Source organism: Pimephales promelas, chromosome 18, assembly GCF_988280905.1.
Source record: "Pimephales promelas chromosome 18, fPimPro1.hap1.1, whole genome shotgun sequence".
NCBI lineage: Eukaryota > Metazoa > Chordata > Actinopteri > Cypriniformes > Leuciscidae > Pimephales > Pimephales promelas.
The window spans coordinates 10,341,737-10,366,996 of record NC_142786.1 but is presented as its reverse complement, the minus strand read 5'-3'; the positions used below and the strand labels follow the sequence as shown (position 1 = coordinate 10,366,996).

Sequence of the window (25,260 nt, the reverse complement as noted above, 5' to 3'; positions counted from 1 at the left end):
TTTAAGTTCAGTAATTTCACCTAAATAACAATTAATAGGTAATTATCATTGCCATTTAAGTGAAATTACTGAACTTAAATATACAAGTTTGATAAAAATCATCATTAAAGAAGAAAATTTCAAATGGCATTTAGAGGCTTTTGCATCTGAACTCTTCATATATATATATATATATATATATATATATATATATATATAAAGTATAATCCTGTAAAAAATATCTTTTCTGCCTCTGTAAATGGTGTAAACTATGTGGTAAATTCAACCAGAGAACTTATTTTGTATTTAAGTTCCATTTCTTAATAAATGTATTTTAAAAGAAAGGAAACATTAAATAAAAAAGACATTATGTTTTGAGAATCTCAACTGAGATTGAATGTTATGTTATTTCTGATCTTTATTAGAAGTTATCTATTACTACAGTAATATATATATATATATATATATATATATATATGACTGGAGTAATGAATAATTTATAAAGAATATAAATTACATAACATTAATTCTCAGTTGCAAACAGATATATACTGGGAGGAGTCATATCTTTATTTTTTTCACAAGTTCTCAAAAAAAAATGGGGAACGTAGAGTTATAGATAAATCCATTATTAAACGAAATCCTGCATTACAACATTTTCTGATGTGTTCTTGTTGAAATATGATACCCAGAACATGCCCCACAATTGCATGTGCCGACAAAGCATACTGGAAGTGTCATATCTGTATTTTTTCCTTGCATTCCTTGCTTAATAAACTTATTGATTTATTTAAAAACAAATCTTGACTCACACCAAACCTTTGAATAACATATATCCCATGAACATCTCCATCTGATTAAAAAGCAATTTCTATCTGCATTGTAGCACAGCATTCAAAGATGATGACCATCTATGTTTAAATGGAAGAAAAATTCAAAAATGTGCTCAGAATCACTTACAAGCAGTTAAAACTGTCATGTTTAGAACTACAGCATGGATAGCATATTGCATGAGGAAGAAGAAACCTGAGGTATTACCACTGTCATAAAAATAGAAGTAGGTAAGTAGCATATCTTACCAAACAGGAAATACCAATCTGTATGTGCTGCCATCATGCTATAATTTGTGAAGCTTAACTAAGCCATAACCCGAACACTCAAATATAGTGTGAGTAGGTCATCTTGAGAACTAGATAAGATTTCCAAGGACCCAGATGAACAGAACTCACTGTGAGTTGTTTAGAGGTGAGTCCAGCATCAACCACAGCTTTGTGCATGGCCTTCAGTGTATCAAACTCTGGAGCTGCGATGAACACAACATATGGCATGAACTCTGCCGTTTTTAACACCTTCAGAGCCTGAGGACAGATGATAAAAACAATCAGAATACAAAGATAAAACAGCCAAATCTGTGCATATCAAGGGTTACACAATGGTTTATACCCAAAGCCTCAATAAATTATTATAATTATTATGTTTTTAAAACTCATGATGAAAGGTGCACAAAGTAATAAATGTTTATGTATTGCTGGCAGTAATAAGTCTTCCTAAACAGCTAAAACAACAGCATGAGCCTCTCTACTTCCTAAACTGTAGAACCTGTGTTTATGTGATGGTTGACAAATATGCAACATAACAAGGTCAGTCTCCCTGGAAAGAGCTTGTGGTATGTTTATTAAGAGCTTGCGGTATGTCGTTGATTAACTCATTTAGCTGTCAAGCTCATGTGACCTCCACATGGTAGCCATAATGAGGCATAATGTCTACAGCCCATGTAAGTGGAAACATTTACGTGTGTGTGTGTTGCAAAGCTGAATTTTCAGCAGTCATAACTCCAGTCTTCAGTGTCACATAATCCTTCAGAAATCATTTGAATATGCTGAATTGTGATCATCAATGTGGGAAAAAGTTACAGTATATATCATATATTCACTAATGTGAATTAGCCTAAATGACATAATATAATATCTGTGAGCCTCTCTGATTTTGAGAGCTGTTGAGAGAGAAGAATGTCAAGACACTCGCCTGAGGATTGACGTCCAGGATACATGTACGGCCTGTGTTCACCACCTCATGGATGGAGTCGATTTTAGTACCGTAGAGGTTGCCGTCGTACTCTCCGTGTTCCAGGTACCGGCCCGCCTTGATGTCGTTCTCCATCTCTAGACGTGATACAAATCTATAGGACTGACCATCTCGCTCGTCATCGCGAGGCCGCCGAGACGTATCTGGAGATATTGAGACAGAACAAAGAAATGGGTAAACATATGGCCAAGAAAATGCATTGATATTTGAAAAAAGTTTTATTTATATTTTCTAGGTAGGATTATTCCTTAGCCACTCACGCGGTACAGTGGTACCAAAACGGGTGGGATGTAGTACAACTAGTCTGTTTTTCAGGCTACGGCGCCCCACTCCTTGTGCTCCAATCAGAATGAGGGTTTTCCTTTGAAATGGTGGCATATGTGCTACTTCCTCATAGATCTGAAGCTCGTGACGATCAAACTCTGCAGCAAAACCATACAGGAGAGGAAACATAATGGATCAACCAGATGTATTAGAATAAAGGATGCACACATATTTTAAGTCAAAAAGCAAAAAGAGGCATATTTTGAAATTGTATTAAACTGGGGTCATATTGTACTTATTTATAAATAATTCGGTATTTTATTTTTAATATATATATATATATATATATATATATTCAATTTAATTTAATATACATCATTTTTTGTGCTTGATGTTTGTTCTCTAATCTCTAATTTTATTTTATTTAATTTAATTAATTTTATTTAATTTTATTTCATTCTGTCAAGATAAAGCTCTTTCTGATTTCTTTCATTCTTTTCTTTCTGGTTACCTGCATTTTTGGCAGTGAGGTACATCATCTTCTTCTTCTTTTTACCAGTAATTGTTCCACATAGGATTCCTAAAAAAAAAAAAAGACAAAAAGAGGATATATAGATATATAAGAGGATTTTTAGACAAATGTTTTAGAGTGGTGTACCCCATGAGGCATTCAACTTTTCTATTAAGGGACAATATTTGCTCTCTTAAACTGATTTCCAGATGCATTTTTATCTTTATAAATGCAAAGTTTTTCTAACCCTTTTAAAAGTATGTCTCAAAGTTTGTCAAACCCTATTAAAAGTATGTCTTATGTTGTATGTCAAATTCTTAAAATCCCATTTATTTAATTATCAATGTGATAAATAAATCAATAAATTAAACTTAACAAATAATTTCTATCAAATAAAATCCATCTTTGAAGAGTGGTAAAAGCTGCATCTAGATGTATTTACAAATTGTTTAATGCTGCTCAGTGCTGACATTAATGCAATTACAATCAGCATAAATAATGTAATGAGATAATGTTTTAAATTAAAAAGTTCAACTGAGAAATATGGAATGATGGTAAAAACTAAGTTATACTTTTAGGGGCTGTTTACGTTCATTTACACAACAGAGGCGTTTTGGGGGCCTGAAAATGCAAACTATTGAAAGCAGATGTGAAAGTGCAAGTTTTTGAAAATGGTCTTCATGTAAACAACAAAAACGCAAATCTTTGAAAACGATAATGTCTTGCAAATGCATATTAAGTGTTCAATCTATAGTGTTTCATCGCCATCTATTGGCCTGGCAGAATACAGCATTTCTATTAGTTTTCGCGGATCCATATGAACTGGATCGTTTTGACAATGGTGTCTGTCCGAGGAAAACTCAAAGGAAAACTTTTCAGTTTTAAGCATATCGTTGTTGTGTAAACATACCCTTAAATATCAACCTAAATCCGCCAGTAGGTAGCAGCAATTAACTGTCTTAATGAGTAAGTCACTGAGTTATTCATTCATTCAGTATTGAAGAAAATGGCTATATTTATGAATGGGTCATTGAATCTTTGACTCTCCCGATTTGTTTAAAACCACTGTGTGTTGCTTGGAGAATCATATCAGTTCTGCTGTGGCTTGCGTTGGAACTATTATTTCATTGCAAAATAGAGAACTCAATATTGACAATACAGTGTCTAAAATGTACATCACTTAATATTATCTTTTTGTTTGTTGAACTGTTAAAGGCCTATAAATCAATGTCACATTTGCAATTGTGTGGATATTTAGGAAAAACCCTTTCTTCCTCGTATATTATATTATATGCAAACTTGGTCTATATTTGTTCTTCAAGCTAGTAAGTGCTAAAACCCTACTTTTACATTTTTGCAACCTGTATGCACGCTGCTTGTGTGGAAGCAGTCGGTTTTGACCGCAAAAGATGAGCTAATTTGATTGAATATCATGTATTTGACCTTTTTTACACCGTTCGATTTTTCTATCTATATCTGTATTTCTATCTATTCATGTACTCATGCTCAGTTTAATGTTATTTTAAAGTGGGGTAAAGAAAAATGCAGCATTTTGTCTATATTCCCCCTCTATCCCCTCACTTATGTATCCCCAGTTTGGGAACCACTGTTCTAATGTTATGTAATTGTCCACTAGATGGCACTACGTTTGTATTTTCTGTAGGCTTGTGCCACTGTTATAACATACATGGACAAATTTGTGAGTTTTCCGTTCAAAAATGTTACATAGTTTTCACCAAGATACTTGTTAATACTGTAAAAGCAAAATACATGTATGTGGCATTTCTTTCAAACACTGTCTGAAGTTTCAGAATATTTCTGTCATTTTGTTTAATGTTTAGGCAACAGTAGTGTTTAAGTGTATCACCTGCTCCATCTAGGTCTTTAGGAACAAATGCTTTCCTCTTTTCTTCCAAAAACTGGCTGGGAATCAGCCCAGTACCTCCTTCCACCACATGACATGCCTGTCAGTCAAAACAATACTGTCAGTAAAATACAATACCCAACTGATGCAAATGAGTCAGAATAGGTCAAACCACAATAATCATACCTGCCACCAGTTTGGGTCTTCTCGGTTGACAATCTGCAGGATATCACCCCTTTTGAAAGCAAGTCCCGCCTCTCTGCATGGAATTAGATTGTCATTGGCTGGGTTGTAGTCAAAATGTGGCTGCACATACACCTGAGAGAAATAAAAACAGGTGGGATTAATCCAAACGCTAACCAGAACTCAGCATGATTTTTATATTCACGTTTATTTTACAATCAGCAAATTGCTTCTGAGAAAATTCCACATTCTCTGTCTCTCAGGAAACATTGACTTTGAACATGGGTTGTTTGCATTACATGGTAAAAAATCTTAATATTAACATTAAAATAAAATGGCAAATAATTTTAATACAGTAATTACATTTCATATTCCTTATTCACACTTGTTAGCATTAGTACAGCAAATGATGTGTATTAGGTGCGTAATTATTTGTGTATTTTTCATTGTTGTACTGCATCGGAGAAGGAAAGGAAATGAGACTTTGTAAATTCAGCTAAATAAGAAAAGCATAATTAAAATAAAACTTACGAACAATATATATATTAATTTCAACTACAAGTGGAGGAGTTGTCTCTGGTCAGTATTGTGCTCATTGTATTCAGTCAACACAAGGCTTGATTTAAATTGTTCAATTAAATTTGCACAAAAATTTGAAAAAAAGTTCCACAAATAGATACAATACAATACAATAAAGATACAAATAAAGACAAATAAAGAGAAAGGTTTTTGAATAGGTATAACACTAGACAGAAACTGAATAAAGTAATGAAATGGAAAATAACACTGGATAGTATTTTAGTCCTGAATAAATTAAACACATAGGCTATCAATCGTGATTCCTTTAACTTAAAGCTCTCTTTTGTTGTTTTGACGACAAAATTAATGACCGACACATATGGTTGCTGTCACGTTAAGAGCAAGTGCACAGATTCTGTGTTCATACTGGCATGCGTTTTATGCTTATTAAAGACAAAACCGACTATGTTTAGAGTATAAGACCAAATTTGACACAGTTTGCGTGTTAAAGCAATATTTTCCGTGAAAAATAACTTTTGTTGCTGCCTAGCCAGCTGTTCTTGAGGCGAATTTTCTATGAATGTGCGCGCGGTGCATAAACAGAGAACGCGCGAGCACTGATGGTTTAAAATTGCTTGAATGTTAAAAAACATTTAAAAAAAACATTCAAATGGTAAACTTCATTCACAATGCACTGCTGGCCTGATTGTGCAAGTGAATATTCCTTTAATGTCCCGACTCCGCGGGAATATCCTGCATTATAAATGGGAGACCTGCGGGAGACCTGCGGGACTGATTAAAATTATGCGCAATGCCCGCAATCCCGCGCCGAAATTCGAGCCTGGTCTTATGCATGACAGTATCAAGACAGTAATTTTGGGGTTTTATTTGTTGATCTAAAAGCAAAAGTGTCACAACACCCAGGATTTTTAAGTAGTAACTAAGATAATAACTATAGTAACACAAGACCGGACTCGAGCACTACAGCCCTGGGTGTAACTACACCACATCATGAGAGAAAAAAACATTATTTTCCATCCAAAAACTCTAAAAAAAATAATAAAAAAAAAGATTTCCAAGCAACATTTAAATCTTAAATATTTGTGGTGTATTAATGTAAGGCCAGGTTTCACAGACTCAGGGCTTATATTAAACCAGGAATAGGCCTTAATTGGGACATCTAACTAAGTAGCTTAAATAAATGTGCCTTAGAAGAAGAAAAAAAACCTTACTGGTGTGCATCTTGAGACAAAACAAGATGCAGATGACAGTGACATATTTTAAGATACATCAGTGCAAGTTACTTTCAGTTAATACAGCTCAAACATGCATTTTAGTCCAGGACTAGGCTTAAACCTCGTCAGTGAAGCCTGGGGTAGATGTTTTAAATATATACAATCTTTTTAACATGACTTGAAAGCTGCTTTATTAAAGATAATCTACCCTGAACCTTACACACACAAACTCCTATTTGATCAGACGTCATGATCCGAAAAGTATAACGACTAAATTTCCATGGAAGATCTCCTGGATTTAACAGATTGAAGAGGGGATGATATAATATTTACATAAATGGAAGATGAAAATAATCCTTATTTTGTCACCTATTGTCGCTGACTTTCAGATATTGAATCACAATAACAAAATTATGTATAATAAGCAGATTCCCTTTCTCAAAGAAAAATCCATAAATACATTATGTGAACACACAGAGAGATGTGCGATACAGAGAAAATACCAGGAGCCATGTAATGAGATTGAATTTTGCGAGTGTGCGTGTCTTGCCCCAGATAGCATGTGGAGTGTTATTAATAGGGCTCTCAGGGATCTTTTTTACTACAAAGCATCATGGGATTTTACAAGGCATGCACATAACTCCACATGTATGCATTTTATATTTAATGAAAGGAGATGCCCTGAAACAAATACTGGAGGGAACTGCATGAATAAAAGCAAGTTTGATTTGGCATATTCAGTGTCTACATATGCAGTTGTATTTACAGTCAAAAGTTTGGGGTCAGTGGGATTAAGAAATTAACGGTTTTATTCAGCAAGAATTCATTAAATTGATCAAAATTGACAGTAAATCTACATTTATAATGTTATAAAATATTTAGATTTCAAATAATGATGTTCAAAAGATCAAAGAATCCATTCACTGTTTCAAAACAAAAATATTGAGTAGCACAACTTATTATTATAAACGTTGAATCATCACCATATTAAACACTAAAGACTGTAAATCCAGATTCAATAACAGGAATAAATTACATTTAAAATATAAATTTTGAATTCTAATACTTTACAATATTACTGATTAAATAATTCAAATAATTTTTGATTAAATAAATGTTGCCTTTGTCATAAGAGACTAAATTCTTACCGACCCCACATTTTTTAACAGTAATGTTTATGGATATTATTGTGTGTGTGTGTGTGTGTGTGTGTACCTGTGGTGGCGCCGGAGCATCTCTGTAGCTAGGCAGTATTTTCAGCGTTATTCCTCCACTACATTCTTTGAGCATCTCCTGGAGCTCAGTGGGATTATTGCCAACGTCCTTCCCATTCACCTCCTTTATGATGTCACCCACGTGCAGCAGCCCCTGCCTGTCAATCAGCCCTCCGTGGAGGATGCGGGCAATTACCAGGTCACCCTTATCCATTCGGAAAGTCACACCCTGGGCAAAACGATAACGTGAGTAATGACATGCATATTTTTGTATATATATAGTGAGAAGCTTTTGCCTAGTTGGATTATCTGCATATTGGACTGGATATTGACTGAAATTGTGACAGGATGACATTTTATAAAAATGTAAATTAAACTTGTGTGGCCATATACAAATCTACAGTATATATTCTAAAAAACACACCAAAGGTTCTCCTGCTTTCTTGCGGATGCCAATCATCCTGACCGCATCAGCCTGCATAAGAGCGTTGTTTACTGCTGCATCATTGATCACTTCATGAGGGGCTGGGGCTTCATAGCACTTAGACGCCACCATGTCATGGGCCTCCAAAAGAGACTGAAATAAAAGAGCATGTGAGAATAAAATACTGTAGAAAAATTAGAAAATATATATTTTAAAAAAAAAATGGAAGAAAAAAAAAAGGTACAACGGCACAAGATGAGAAAAAAAAGAGAGGGTTCAAGGCGAGACAACACGAAACACGAAGGGACGAATTGAAGATGAGACAAGAAGAGAAGATAAGAAGGTAGGCATGAGATGAGATGAAACGAGAGGAGAAGGAACGAGATAAATTGGGACAAGAAGAGAAGGAATGAGATTAAATGAAATGAGTAGAGAATGTATAAGATGAGATAAGAAGCATGAGAAGAGACAATAAGACAAGGTTTGAGATGAGACAAGAACAGATGGCACAAGAAGAGACAGAGAAAATAAAATAAAAAAAAACGAAAAGAGAGGGTACGAGATGAGACAAGTAGAGAAGGTACAAGATCAAACGGTGAAACGAGAGAACATACAAGATGATATGAGAAGGACAAGAGAAGGCATGAAATAAGATTCAATGAAAAAATAAGGTATGAAATGAAATTAGATCAGATGGTAGGAAGAATAAAAGGCATGAGATGAAACGAGAGGAGAGCGTACGAGATGAGATGAGACAAGAGGAGAAGTCATGAGAAGAGATGAGATGAGGCAAGAAGAGAGGGTACGAGAAAAGAAAGCATGAGATGAGGTGAAACGAGAAGAGAAGATACAAAATGAGATGCAGTAAGAAGAGAAGGCATGAGATAATATGAAACGAGAAGAGAGGATCTGAGAGAGAGGTGAGACAAGAGGAGAAAGGATGAGATGAAAGAAAAGAGATGCGATAAGAAGGTATGAGTTTAGACCAAACAAGACGAGAAGGTACAATATAAAACGAGATAAGGTACAAATATTGTACCTGAAAATGGGGCTCCTGCAGGATTTTGGAGAGCTCTGCAACACTGTCATCTCGTACGCTCAGCCCGCTGATGTCACCCAGAATCTCAGTCACAAGCTCAACATTATTCTCCTGCACAGCCTCCAACTTCACGTCCTCCAAACGTTCGTGAGCCTGAACACAAACATCTCATCAATCCATCAATCCATGAACTGATATATCTGACAGTATCTAGTTGCTCCTCTCTGTATATTTATCATAAACTTAAAGGAGAACTCCGGCGAACAATGAACCTTTGGTCTAATAAAACATCGGTACATAGTCAACCGTTCTCTGAGATTTGTTTTCATGATAATCGAATGTAAAGAGTTTTATCTCTAAAAACTGTTTAGCGTATAACACTAGTAATGGGGGCATTGACTAAGTAAAAAAAAAAAATCGCTAGTTTATACCACTAACAAGGCTCAAAATAACCCCACACTAACACAGTAATATAATGAGGCTCCATACATACAAAACGAAGCATTGAGAACTTTGTAAGTGTACAGGCCGTTTAATAAGAAGATACTTTATGAAGACATTTCACTTCGCGTTTACAGACAGGAGCCATCTTAAAAAATAGTCTCGATAAGTCAAACCACGAACGTCGTGCTGAGTGATCTGAACTCTATGAAGTTCAACGAACTTCTGAACTGTATGAACGGCGTTCGGGGATCGACTTATCGAGACTATTTTTTAAGATGGCTCCTGCCTGTATACGCGAAGTGAACTGTCTTCATAAAGTATCTTCTTATTAAACGGTCTGTACACTTACAAAGTTCTCAATGCTTCGTTTTGCATGTATGGAGCCTCATTATGTTACTGTGTGAGTGTGGGGCTATTTTGAGCCTTGTTAGTGGTATAAACTAGCGATTTCTTTTTACTTACTCAATGCCCCCATTACTAGCATTATACGCTAAACAGTTTTTAGAGATAACACTCTTTACATTCGATTATCATGAAAACAAAACAAAACGGTTGACTATGTACCGATGTTTTATTAGACCAAAGGTTCATTGTTCGCCGGAGTTCTCCTTTAATGGCATGACTTTTGATCGGAAAAATCGATAAAGACTTTCTTAAGGTGTCGATCATGAGAGTCATTTCAGATACGCGTTTAACATCCAATAATTGTTTATATCAATGAGTTACAAATTAAATTCAGATTAACCGTGTTAGCAATGCAAATTAGCTAGAGCAAAGCCTGTGCAGCTGAGTGTACTTTACCTTGGCGAGCGAGCGGACGATGGGACTCTCCATGATGCCTTTGAGGAAAATGAGGTCGATGTCTTTAGCCCCAGTGGTGGAGGGCAACTCGCCCAGGTTATCCAACACCTGCTGCATAGCTGCACGCATACAGAAAGAAAGCTGTTACGACACAAGAAAACACCCCTTGCAACACTACTAGTAATACACTCCAGGGTCAGAGAACAGAACAAATGTTTCATCTGTAAAACAAAACAAACTTAACATTACACTATCAGATGGCTGAAATATAACACCCCCTTACACAATACCATCATCTCCTTCCTGTATGTGTTTAGCTATTCTTTTGTCTTCTGTGTTCATTTGATCCACTGAGGTTTTACTTGATCTTAGTGCAAGATTTGACACTATACCGAAGCTCATGACATAGACTCTTTTAGATCGACTACAAAATTACACTGGTATTCAGGGACTGGCATTAATGTGGTTTAGATCATACCTAACAAACCATTGGCATTTTGTTTATTTAAACAGGGAATTATCCAAATTAACTTTAAGTAAATAATGGAGTGCTGCAAGGATCTGTGTTAGGCCCTCTGCTATTTTCAATATACATGCTGCCTCTTGGTAACATAATTAGAAAACATGGAATTACTCAGTATTTCATCAAGACCAGATGAAATTTCTAAGTTGACAGAGTGTGTTAATGATATAAAGTATTGGACGACCAGAAATGTTCTTATGAAATTTGGATAAGACAGGTTTATTACTTATTGGACAAAAAAACATTACACAGAATCTCTTAGAACACAATTTACATTTAGAAGGACGTACAGTAACTTCATTCTCTACAGAAGACCTGGATGTTATTTTAGACAGCAACTTGTCTTTCGAAAATCATATTTCATGTTACAAAAACTGCCTTCTTCCACCTCAGAAACATCGCTAAGCTACGTAACATGCTATCTGTTTCTGATGTAGAAAAGCTTCAAGCATTCATGACCAGTAGACTGGATTACTGTAATGTTGATCTGCATCCTCAATAAACAATCTACAGTTATTCCAAAAACGCAGCTGCTAGAGTTCTTACCAGGTCAAGAAAATATGATCATATAACACCAATTTATCATCTTTACTCTGGTCAACTATTAAGTTCTGTATCAATAACAAAGTATTACTACTGACCTATAAGGCACTAAATGGTCCCACTGTGTATTTAACTGATCTTCTATTGCCCTACAATCCATCATGCTCTTTAAGGTCAGACAACTCTGGACTTTTGCTAGGATATCGAAGTTCACTAAAGGAGGGAGAGCGTTTTCACATTTGACTCCTAAATTTTGGATTAGCATTCCTGATAATGTTTGGGGCTCAGACTTACTCTTCCAGTTATATATGTGACCATGTTGCAAGATGTAAACAACACTGGTCCAGAAACACTTCCTGTTTCAGTTTGTAACTGTTTGTAACTGTTACATGTTTGTCACATGTAAAGAAAACATCTTAAAGATGTTTGTTTAACTTTTTGATTAAGTTTTATATGTTCTGTTGGTTGTATTTTATCCCAGCTTTTATGTAGAGTTAAAAAACTGAAACAGGAAGTGCTTCTGGACCCGTGTTGTTTACATCTTGCAAAATGGTCTATATTAAAGACACATATTTTTTATTTGCATTTATCAGGATTAGTCTAAATTAGTCAAAATTGTAATGTAGACATGCATTTTCTGTAAAGCTGCTTTGGCACGATATGTTTTGTGAAAAATGCAATACTACACAAATAAATAAAGGACCAAAAATTGATGTTTTTAATGTAACGCTCAAGTCAAGTCAATAATAATTTTTTCAATTATTTATTTGAAAGGATTACAGTTTCATACAAGCCTATGCTTGTATTGTTCAACTGGATTTAGAAAGTCATTATAAAAGTAAAAAGTAATGCAGTGCTTTTTAGAGAGAGTAATAAGCAAAGTAATATAATTAAAGATGTAATCAGCAAGTAATTGATTAATTTTTAAAGTGTAACTTACGCAACACTAATTATTTCAATAAACTTGCTTATAAGTACATTGACTATATATATACTTAGATCTAAAAAAGGAAGTAAGAATTTTGTTTTGTTATATTGTTAGATCTAAAATGGGAAGTCAGGTAAAAGTTAGTCATAATATTAGAACCAAAGGGGAAGTCAGGTAAAAAGTTTATCATAAGGCTAGATAACCAAAAGATCAGATTCTAAGGGTAAGAAACATGATTAGTTCATGAGAGTTTTCTTTTTTAGTAAAAATTCCACCACATTAGTTGTCTTAAATGAACATAAACAGATCAGAAATAACATACTTGAATACTGTACAACACTATATTGGATCCATGCAGCTCTTAAAGTGACTGCAGCCTAATATTCTTGCTGCACTGCAAACAGCTAAAGACAAAAAAATACCCACTACCTTGACTAAATACCTTTTGTAACTTTATATTAAGGATTAATATTTAATTTATACAATGAAGAATATACTTTACATTTATTTCTTTCTCTCTGTACCTTAAAGGGTTAGTTCACCCAAAAATGAAAATTCTGTCAAAAAAATGACAGAATTTTATATGACAGAATATCAAACGCAAGAACAATTTTTTGTGCGCAAAAAACAACAAAAATAACTTTATTTCAACTATTCATTTACTTCTCTCTCTACCTCGAGTCAGGTTACTAGTTTAATAGCGTAAGCTTCTGTTGTTGTACGTCACACGCATCACACACATGACCAGCGTCGGCCAATAGTGAGCCTACGTGTGACGTAGCTCTATGCTATCACACTACGTTAACTGACTAGAGGCCCATAGAGAAGGAAGTGAATAGTTGAAATAAAGTTGTTATTTATGTTTGTTTTTGCACACAAAAAGTATTCTCGTCACTTGATAAAGTTAAGATTGAGCCACTGAAGTCACTTGGACTATTTTAAAGATGTCTTTAATAACTTTTCGAGGCTGGCAAGTTTCAATTCCTTAGGAAGCCTATGGACTAGTATGGAGGACTGATCCAGCTCTCAGATTTCATCAAAAAATATCTTAATTTGTGTTCCCGAAGATGAACGAAGTTCTTACGGGGTTGAAACAACATGAGGGTGAGTAAATACTGACAGAATTTTCATTTTTGGGTGAACTAACCTTTTAAAAGCATATTTTATTTCACATGCATCTATATCAAATAAAAGAGCAAGTATATATATATATGGATATGGATAAGATAAATATAAAAAATATATTAAAAAAATGTACATTTAAAATCAAATATTAAAACCACTTTTTTTTAAAAATCTATATATACTTATTCAAATTTTATAAAATTACTTTTAATGTATTTATTAATTGAGTATTTATTATTAAAATGATTTATTTGTTTTGTTCAAAAACTTTGTGTACTCATACTGTTGTTCCCATTCCATACTCTAGCACACAGTCATTGAAAAATCTCCCTCAATATCTACACACACACACACACAACCATTTTGCAAGGCCAAGCACTCAGTGAGTCACGTGACTACACAGGTCATAGCCTGCAGTAGCGTAATCCATCTGTGACTGTAGAACAGAACAGAGCACTTGTGTGCTTGCACATTTACTCTCCATCAGGAAACAGTAGGCGAGAGCAACAGATCAATATTTAACATCAGTTCAGTGGTTTAATTGCACTCACTTAATTCAGGTCAGACACTACTGTTGCAGTCCAGAAGCAACCATCAGCAAGCTTTGACATTGAGCCACTGTTTATTTTCTATTGCAAATATGTCACAGAGAAATGCACCCCAGGGCGTCCCTTATTTGGCTGAATAGAGTACATAATGGATGAAGTGACAGAGTAATAAACAATTGAGGGAGAAATAAAATACAAATGAAGTTACACACACGCTCAAAAATGAGAACACGCATTTAACATAAACATATGTGTGCACACACCCTTTAATAAAAACGTCCTCTCATATCTGTCAAATTCTGTAAGCTGTGTTTTAATTTGGTTTATTTTAAAGACCTAATTAGAGGCATTAGCACTCTGTTTGACAGTTAAATTGCAGTTTTGGCTGTTACACCCAAAGATTAAATTACACACCTGATTTACTGTAAATTCCGTGCAAACAGTGAGCTCTAAATGTCACACACTCAACTGGTCTCAAAATTGCATGTTTTATCAAAATATATTACGGTATTTGTGAAAAAATTTGACCAACTCGTATGTTAATTTGAGAAAAGTCAATAATCTTGCATATAATATCAAATTAATTTACCCAATTAAACAATACAAAGTTGGAGGAGAAAAAAATATTTATTTCTTATAAGTCTGTATTTCCCAGACTTTAGTCCATAAAAAATAATATAGACTTAAGGTATAAGTGTTTGGATCAACTTCTTATAGCAAACAGTGACTGGTTCATTAACTAAATTTCAACTATATAAACAAAACTGTCAAATTTCAGATCATTAAAATCAGGCTATTTCAAAATAGACAACAAATTAAAGCTTCAGTGCTGACTGAATCTGGTGTGTAACTTTTATATTTCATTTTTCTCATTCTCAAGTTTCTCAGTCTCAAGATTAGCAAGAGATCCTCTCTAACCCTCACATTCAAGTTCCGCTTGGTTTTCTTAAAAAAAAAAAAAAAAACATAAATTACCAAACAAAACATGCAACAACAACGCATCTGTCAAACCATTGCTAAGCTACGCTCTCAACATACTCTAATCTGCACGCTTTGACACAACCTGGCAACCCACACATGATCTCTTTTGGTTGGTTCAGAATATTTTACACCCCAAGATGTTTCACAAGAGCCAAGAAATGACACTCGTATTTGAACGCACAATTACAGAGGATATGGAAAAACATGAAGATCTCTAACCTCCGGATGTTTCTGCGCTCTCAGCAAGTTCAGACGCCCCCTCCCCAGTTTCTCCAACGTCCCCGGCATCCGAGTTAGAACCTGCTCCGTTTGAGAACGTTTCGCCTAAAGTGAGAATCATTCCTGACCTCTGCTCTGTCCCAAAACTGAACAAATGCTGACTTGCCTCTGCCAATGAAAATAAAGTGACTGACCAAGACAGAAACTCCTCTGAATCTATGAAAATAGCAGGCAGGAGGTAGAAGACAGAAAAAGAGGCAGAGAGATACCCAAACAAAGAGAGAGAGAGAGCCTTACAGAAGTCTGCCAAACAGATGTGGACACACATAAATATACATATACATACACAGATCCTCTTACTACTGCTCCACTTAAACACACACATACAGCCCTCCCTCCAAACATCTAATCCCACAATCCTCTCCTGCTGTTTCAGACTCCACCCCCTCACATCAGAGACAGCCCATCGCCCAGTTAAGCCCCCCAGTGGATCTTACATAAGATGTGACCTTATATAAGCTCAGCAACTGGGGTCTGTGGGGCCAACGCAACATTCACCCACCCTCTGAACATGTCTCCCGCTGATTTTTCTGCAAGTCTCTCATTCTTTGTCCCAAATGGTCATATTTAAAATCAATGGTGTTCCTGCATGGGCTTTCGCAGGAAATGCATGAGTGAAATTCTGCGGTTTCCATTATGAACAGCACACTCAACACTTCAACAACACTGAATGGTCTACTTGAGGGATGTTCACAGTTTCTACCGTCACACTCTGAGCAGACATGTTTGAGACCACAGTTTTCTCATATTCTGTCACAAAGCTTCAAATGCATGTATTGATTGTAATGTTTTATGCTTGGATTGAATCAGCTGGTGTGTCGGTGCTGATAATGTCAGTTGAGGTCAAATGCATTCGCTTGCTGGATGTATTAAAAACAGCTCACTTAGTTTTGACACTGAAAACTGTAATCTTTAGTTCACTACTCTCATTTCAGGACCATCATCATAAATTCCTGGAACCAGGAATTCCAACCAAGCTGGTGATATAAGCAATAACCCCCTTATGCCATTTCAAAAAATGCATTGTGCACATTGCAATTGATCAATTACTGGCACTAATTCTTAACATTTACATTTAAATATTTATCTGAAATGTATAAAAATTCACTATACTTTTCAAATATTTGGAGTTGGTAGGATTTGTTGATGTTTCATACAAACATACAATAAAACACGTAATGAAATATTACTGCTTTTTCCAGTTCAATATATTTTATATTCTATTTTAATAAATGTTATTTATTCCTGTATTCTGTCACTTTTGTATATTCAATGCATCCTTGTTAAATAAAAGCATTTCTTTCTTTTAAGGTGGTAGTATATTTATACAATTTAAGATATAAAGAAACATATTTATATATTTAATATTAAAATAAATACATTTAAGTAAATGTAATATTATTTTGTTCATAATAAAATAACTAAACTAAACTAATTTTAAATAAATATTATGATTTTATATACGTGTGCTTTTTAGGGGTGTAACAACATATCGTGCCACAATATATCGCAATTTAAAATTGCAACAATACGTATCATGGATTGTGACAATATGTATCATGTATAGTCCCCCAAAATAGAAATTACTAAGTTTTCAGGGTTTTAGTGTCAGTACTACATTAAACTACTATATATAATGTTGATTATAATGTATAATAGTGCAATGGGGGAATATTTGTGGGTCCTGATAATGCCAAATGTCTGATGTTAGCAGTAAAACGTGCCCAACATTATTTCAAATATTTCTAGTCAGTGAAAGAGTGCAAGCACATTCATCTAAAATAATTCTGAATTTTCAGCTTCAGAATCATGAATATTGTTATTTGGTGTCACCATTGTTACAAGCACCAAGTCCAAGCCTATTCATTTAAACCCACAATGTAATATCAAATTTAGCATTTAATCAACAGTACATTTTTTGTTAACCTTTTACCATATGTCTTGGAGTATTGCAATTTGCAATATTATCGTATCGTGAGTTCAGTATCATGATATGTATCGAATCGTGACATGAAGGTATCGTTACACCCCTAGTGCTTTTTGAGTGCAAATTGGAGTTAAATCTGGAAACAATGGACCTTTAGCTCCCAAATTATCTAAACAATGGTAGAATTCGAGTTACAAAAGACTGAAACATTTCCTTCCCAGCAAAAGTCCAAACATCATGTTTATAGTAATGTTATGAGATTGGATGAAAAATAATCTGCGATCTGAATAAATCTTGGGTCAACTTAGTGACGTCTAATCTAAACTAAAAAATACATACATATATACATATATATATATATATATATATATATATATATACCTCAGAAGTGTTTTATAGTCAGCTAATCCAAATGGCTGGTCTAAAATAATAATGTTCTCTGTTCAATACTGATACAGTAGTGTAGTCTGATCTAAGGTCAGTTTGTAAGATGCACCCATCAATGACAGTCACTCTCTTGCACAGCTGTGCCGTAAGAGGATACGATCTGCCCCTAATCCAGCCGCCCATCCCCCATGTCTCCCTCTTTTCCTCCCCCCTCCCATGGCATTGCCTTCAGTAAATCTAAGCCAGATTTTAATCTCTATACAACTGTGGATTAGGGAATCCATTATGAGCTTGCTGGAGCCAGGCTGAAAAGGCACGTCCAGGCATCAGTTGTGTATGACTCATTGGAGAGGTGGGTGACAAATAATGCCTGAGGGGAGAGATACTTCCAGGAAAGGTCCATATGTTTACTGCACATGTGCTTCAAATGATGCATTTCACAGGAAAGTGGCAGTGAGTTTAGAAGATGAATTTAGCAGCTATATTAAACATTAGCATTAGCTAGTTAACCAAATAGCGATATTGGATCAGTATTCACACTTATTTCTTAACATAATTTTAAGGAAAAACAATTCCAAAGAAGTATATCAGGAGACATTGAATTAACAAATGGCATCTGACATCACTGGCTTTTACGTATAATCGGCAGTCGGAGAAAAAGCTCATTATCTTTGTAAGGTATTAGCTTGGAGGCTAACTGTAGCTAAGCCTGTAGCAACTGCAGAATGTACCTTTAAGCAGCATTTTATGTCTACCGTGTCCCATAGACATTATTAAAGACAATTAAATAAAACCTTTGATTTCCCAACGAGTATGTTTAGTGAACATTTGCTCTTGGTTGGCTATAGCTATACAAAAAATATTTTAGTAGGATTAAATCTGTGAAGAAAGACTATGATGACTTATCTGACCTTCGAATAATGGAGTTATATGCATATGTTTTTGTATAATGCACCCCTTCCCAAATTTTCATTGATATTCATGGTTAAACATAACAATGATACTTAAATATCACTGCAGATTTTAGAATTTGACCATTTACTATGAGCACTTCACAGTCGCTTTTTGACTTAATGATCTCTGTCAGCTATTTGAATGTCCGTGAATCATAAAGGTGGCGAATGTGTGACTATTATTATGCAGCCTTTCAACATTTCCAAAGAATTTCTCAAACATATTTCCATTTATTTTGTCAGATTCCTCATTACTTATATCTTTGCAAATAGGCACAAGTAAAGGTTCCAGGCACTAAAGACTATGCATGTTGGTTTATCTTCAAAACTTGACCATGCATAGAAATTACAAGGTGTTATATCTAAAATTATATTTTATTAATCTGTATCACTATATATAGGCCTACTGTATCTCATGTTTATATCTCTCAGATACCAACAACTCTGATTCACTAACCACAAGTTATTTTACAGCAATTTTAGGACTGGTTTATTAAAAAAAAAAAAAAACGCTTGTACTCATAGTAAGTTGCAAGCCAGATAAGTACACTCAGTCTTTCTCCAGCTCACTTCACCATCTCTACCTGTGATCATGGCTGCCGATAAATGAGATTCCAGCTGTAAAGACAATGTCACATTCACTGCTGTTCATATACTATCAAGCAACATTGGAACAATGAAACACTCCACAATCACACACTGGCACACGACTCACTTGTGTCCGATGATGTTCCCGCTCCCTCCCCGTGCTGCTACAAACTTCTCATCCACTGGTCCACGCAAGTGCCGAATCTACAGAGAGAAAGACCATTTTACACTGATCACGCACACACTTCTCTTCTTGGGTCAGGACGGAGACTGTCACAGCCCTGATCCTGATACAGCGGGGTCATTGTGTGAACTGTTATTTGAGGTCAGAAGGCAGTTGGCTGGTTTGTTGTGTTAAGCAAAATCCACTATGCATCTGCTCCACTGATCACCTCATGTCACAATCTTAAAAATATACTCTTTATATCACTATATGATTAGGAGGCCAAGGGGCAAATTTGGCCAGGATGCTGAGCTTTCACCCCTACAAGGGACAACTGTCAGCTTAACTGACTTAAAACCAGCTACGGCTGTACTAAGCAATTGTATGTACTCATATAAACGCCAAAAGTTCATGGGGCACTAACCTTGTTTTAAGATAAATGCCTTTTATTCGCGATGTATTGGATAAGTACTTCATTACCCACAATCCTGAACAATTCCACAATCCAACAGTGATGCATCTGATTGGTGGAATTCGTGTCACGTGTCTGAAACCCCGCGAAGGTACGTGAAGACTGAAGATCGCGTGATGACGTAGGGCTAAGTTCATTGGTCGCACTTCTGAGACACCCGCGCGCCATTGGATGTGCAGTTGCCACAGCTTAGCTAATGAGCGAGCCAGATACTCAATGTTTTTGCATGTTGAGCTGCAAATGCGTTTGCTTCAGTAAATCGAGGAAAAGGGGTTTCCCTGTACATTCACTATATAAAATTCACTGGAGGAAAAAGTTCACGTGCCCATCGTCAGATTTGGAAGTCGCTCAAAAGGCTCTTTCACGGTGGTTTTCAGACGACTTCAGTGAGGCGCGGTGGTTTATGGGAGGAGTAGTTCCTTTGCTCGGAAATGAAAACATGTACACAGGCTTGTACCCTCGACTTTTTTTGGTATTTTCTCTTCGTTTTTTCACTCGAAATGATGTGTTGTATGCTTATGAGTTCAGCCGTAGCTGATTATCTTCAGACATGCTCTAATACTCTTTAGATACGGATTTTACAAAATGTCAATGGGAGAAATGAATGGGAAATTTACTTCCGGCACCAGCGCTCTCTCGGGCTGTGGGCGGGACTGTGATGCTCTATTGGTATCAAGTTCGCCCTCATCCAAAGGCAGGGCGGGATATGCAGCTCATTTGCATTAAGGTGGCATACACCCAAAACAGCTCATTTTTAATCAGGCCCCAAAATGACATTTTCAAATGATTATAATAAATTAACTATGGGGTATTTTGAGCTGAAGCTTAACAAATACATTCTGGGGGACACCCGAGACCAATATTACATCTTGAAAAAAGGGGCATAATAGGTGCCCTTTAAGAGCGTTCATAAAATCATAGAAAAGAGGTTCAGTGGGTTTCTATACGTTATTAAATGTCTTAAATGATTGCATAATATTTTCAAGTTTAACATGTTACTTCGATTTTTCTAGTGATAAAGTAAACTGTACAAAAAAGTTGCTGCCTGAAATTAAGTACAATCAACTTGGAAGTTTAAGTTATTCAAATTAAATTACATTAAACTGCCTTTAAAAATGTGTTAATCTTCTATAACTTATTTTAAAAAAAGTTGAAAATTGCTTAACTTATTTTGATAAGTTAAAGCAATGTAAAAACATGTTTTCATTTAATATTGTTCAGTGTATGTTTTCAAGCTGTTTATTTCATTAACTTCAATCAATATACAAAAATTAGGCTAATTAAAACTAAATGAATTCATTAAAACTAAATCCATAAAATGATCTTGTCACCATTATGTTCAGTTTGTTTAATTGTCATGGACTTTTAGTTTGTTTTCATTTATTCACATTTCTTTGTCTTTGTTTTCCCGCCACTCATCAGTTACCGACACTAAACACTAATCATCACAGGTGTTTGTTATTTTGTCATCATCATGTATTTAAGTTCCTCCTTGTGCACTCTTTAGTTGTCCGATATTGTTTGTGTTTGTTTACACACTATATCTTGCATGTTGGCATCATCTTGTTCTGTGTAAATAAATCCTCCCTGTTATATCGTCTTCTTCTTCCTTGGATTAGAGTGTTACAGAATACTGGACCAGATGTATTACGCTGCAAAGTTTGTTGCAGAGAGTCACGAATTTATCATTTTCTGAGGAGTTTTACAGTTTCGCCATCACCCTCCCCTTCGACTACGAGACCCTGAAGTGTTCTGGATCAGATCCCGTTGACCTCCCAGACACCACTGGTCTGAACTGGAAAGAAGCCATCATCCAGTGTCTAGAGAGCGTCCGTTCCTGATCCAGGACACAGCTAGACCCAGAGCCCGAATCACCACCATCAACCGCAGAGAATTCGTGTGAGCCCCGCACGGACGAGGAGCTTACACCCGCCGTGACGCATCAGCCAGAGCCAGAGGAGAAGAGGACAGAACTGACCCTCGCCCCGCAAGTGGAGCTCCATCATGGGTCTGACCAGGGGTGCGAACCCGCGACATCAACGGACAAGGGAGACGAGAAGTGACTACGAAGAATGAGGAATGGCTGAGTAACTTCCACTCTATCCCACCTGGTACCTTCATCATCGCTGTTTTCAAAGACTGTATGAACTAAGTTCCTAATTTCAGTGGTGTTTGTGGGATTATCAGTTGTATTTATCTGATTGCTCAGTTTGAATGTCTGTCATTTGGGTTTTAGTCACATGGTCAGGGGAAGGATAAAAGAAGATTGTAACTGTTGCTCTTTCTCTTTTACGCTCTGGCTCTCTTCTTAATTCTCTGGGTCCCTTTCTTGAGGCTCTCTTCCTTTTGCCTCCTCTTTTCTTTCTTTCTTTCTTTCTTTCTTTCTCTCATAACATTTTATATGTTGGGTAAGACTAATGGTATGTTATCATCTCATACTCATTCATCTCCTATGAGTATGAGCATCTTGGTCATTAAACCTTTTCAATTACAAATAATGTGCTAACTAGCTTTGATTTGGTATTGACTTTGAAGTGCTACCTATTGCAACACATTATTGTCACTCTGGGGTGATGGCGCAAAGACTGAGGTGGTGATGGCGCAGTGGATAAAACACAATGCCTTTGGTGTAAAACACCAATGTGTCCCTGAGCAAGACACTTAACCCCTAGTTGCTCCAGTGGTGTGCGACCTCTGACATAAGCCCCTTTCACAGAGCTTTTCACAGAGAGATTCCAGAAAATACACAAATAATGTGACCCGGCATTTGTCCCGGGATTGTTTGATTTTGTTTCATTCACACTGCCAGTGATTTGCCGGGATCTATGAGTGCGTTCACACACAACCCGTAAAAATCCCGGGAAGACACATGACGTCAGGATGAGAGGTATAACGGACGCGTCGAAAACATGTACACGCTCATACCGTTCCACAAAGCTGGTGAACGATCTCAGCTTCAGTGCGGATAGTGAGGCTCCTGGTCTCTGCTTCGCTCCAGTTTGCAGGTATTTGTTCGTCCTTTCTTTGTTGATGACGAACGCAAACTTTCTTCTAAGAGCAACAGAGTCGCGCAATGGCACGAGCGTCATCACTATGACACCCTTTTCGGCATTGGTCCTGGCTTTTGTTCACACAGCGCGTGTTCCGTGACTGATCCCGGCAATGTTACTAGGTCCCCAACCCGGGATCAGTCCCGGTATCAATTCCGGGTCGTGTTTGCGTTCACACAGAAGGCGTTCTGGCAATTTCCCGGGATCAACGCGCTGTGTGAAAGGGGCTATATATAGCAATTGTAAATCGCTTTGGATAAAAGCATCAGCTAAATGAATAAATGTACTGTCACTCTCTATAGCAACGCTCTCCCACATATTAAGCTGTTGTAACTGTTCTTATTTCCATAGTTGGTAAAAGTAGCAGTGGGTGGAATAGACAAGAAATGTACAGTTTTCTACCATCTTGCTGACAACGTTTCTTTAGTCATTTGGCAGACTTGCAGACCCCTGCAGAATCTCTTGCAGACTGAACCCTTTTTCGTTATTTTGTCATCATATATTTAAGTTCCTCCTTGTGCACTCTTCAGTTGTCCATGTGTTGTTAGTGTTTGTTTACATGCTATCTCGTTCTGACTGAGTTGTATAAATAAACCTGTGCCATCTTCATAATTTTCGTTTCAGAACCAGAAGTCTGACTTTAAGGTTCTATATAGAACCTTTCTAGACAGTAGGCACTTTCATTTCAGTATGAAGCTGGAGAGTGTGCTATGCATATTACATGACAGATAAAAATAGGTGGCCAACATACATGTTGAAATAAGATGGATTCTCAGGGGGGACTGTGTAATTCTGAAAGCTTCAGTGAATCTCTCTGCTATTTTTGTGAATTTTGTTTACATGTTGCTACTATAGAGAAAAAAGCTAAAAAAAAGCCATAGAACGTCTGTGCAAAATTGAAGGTGTTAGTAGATAAAAATGACTTTGGTGGATAAAAAATTATATATATATATATTAGGGCTGTGCAAAAGTTAATTGCGATTAATCGCATCCAAAATAAAAGTCTGTGTTTACATAATATATTTGTGTGTGCTGTATATAATTATTTTGTATATATAAATACCTATGCATGCATGTATATATTTAAGAATTATTTGCGGTTAAATTCTGTATATATTTATAAATACATAATCTATATTATATAAATATAAATATTTTATATATGAATAACATATTTTCTTAAATATATACATGCATGTGTGTGTATTTATATATACAAAATAATTATATACAGCACACACAAATATATTATGTAAACAGAGACTTTTATTTTGTATGCGATTAATCGTAATTAACTTCTGCACAGCCCTAATATATATATATATATATATATATATATATATATATATATCAAAGACCAACAAGAAGAGACAAAGATAAAAATGTTTTCTGTCTGCAAAATGAGTCTATCTACTGCATTTGTCCTCTAAATAGTGTTTTTGTAAGAAATCTTTGTGTGTGAGCTTCTGTCCTGGTTGAACGTTGACATGTTACTACTATAAAATGCATATTTTTGCAAGCTTTTGAAGTCACCATGAACTCAAAATGGACAATTCATATTTTTCATGGAATATTGCCCTATTTTACTATTATTGATTTATCTGTGCACATCATTATACTTTTTTTTCATTCTTGTGCCATCTACATTTTAAACAAAATGACCCCTGTGGGAAACATGTGAGAAAGTGAGGGCCCCCAATTGCAGGCAGCACATTTCTTCTCATCTCTGATGACGTTTACCTACATGAGGACAGGACAACCTGTCACACGAGATCACAGCAATATCAAACCACAACCATCCAACAATTCCCAAAGGACAAAATCAAGTTCCGCCCTACATTTTTATCTTGTTTGAGGAGCTGTTTCACTTGAATATACATCACAATTGGGAAGAAAAGGCTATCACAACTTCCGTTTCATGCCAACTTTAAAGACAAAATGTGTCCAGAAAATGTTCTGAGTGTCAAAAGAGCACCAGAAGAAGACACCATCATAAAACACATAAAAATATATATTATTATCCATTAAAGTTTGTGTACACCAGCTATTATGAATGTCTCTGCTGATCGGTTCTCATAAAGAGGGACTGGTAACATGGGTTTGCCAACAGCCTAATGTCCATCCCACAGCCTGCGCTGCTGACGTCTCAATGCTTGATCATTACTGAACTTGATGGAGTGCACACACGCTCGTCTCTGAACAAAGGGAACGGCACTTTGCAAACCCCCTCG

At 35.9% G+C, this 25,260-nt stretch overlaps 1 protein-coding gene across 3 annotated transcripts in view; it reads right to left on the bottom strand.

Annotated features, from left to right (window-relative positions):
• The window catches only part of pals2b (protein associated with LIN7 2, MAGUK p55 family member b), a 29,319-nt gene that overhangs the window by 2,265 nt on the left and 1,794 nt on the right, over positions 1-25,260 (bottom strand). Inside the window, exons 2-13 of one of the 3 annotated variants that reach the window (XM_089123267.1) lie at positions 19,472-19,548; positions 19,341-19,374; positions 10,563-10,681; positions 9,318-9,470; positions 8,279-8,431; positions 7,856-8,083; positions 4,890-5,021; positions 4,707-4,803; positions 2,840-2,908; positions 2,325-2,486; positions 2,005-2,207; positions 1,209-1,337 (exon numbers count right to left, since the gene is read on the bottom strand). In XM_089123267.1, coding sequence (XP_088979393.1) covers positions 1,209-1,337; positions 2,005-2,207; positions 2,325-2,486; positions 2,840-2,908; positions 4,707-4,803; positions 4,890-5,021; positions 7,856-8,083; positions 8,279-8,431; positions 9,318-9,470; positions 10,563-10,681; positions 19,341-19,350 — 1,455 coding nt within the window. In that variant the 5' untranslated portion in view covers positions 19,351-19,374; positions 19,472-19,548. Of the gene's footprint in view, positions 1-1,208; positions 1,338-2,004; positions 2,208-2,324; positions 2,487-2,839; positions 2,909-4,706; positions 4,804-4,889; positions 5,022-7,855; positions 8,084-8,278; positions 8,432-9,317; positions 9,471-10,562; positions 10,682-15,429; positions 15,646-19,340; positions 19,375-19,471; positions 19,549-25,260 lie in introns of all 3 variants that reach the window. The other 2 variants (XM_089123266.1, XM_039678969.2) reach the window with 2 other exon arrangements.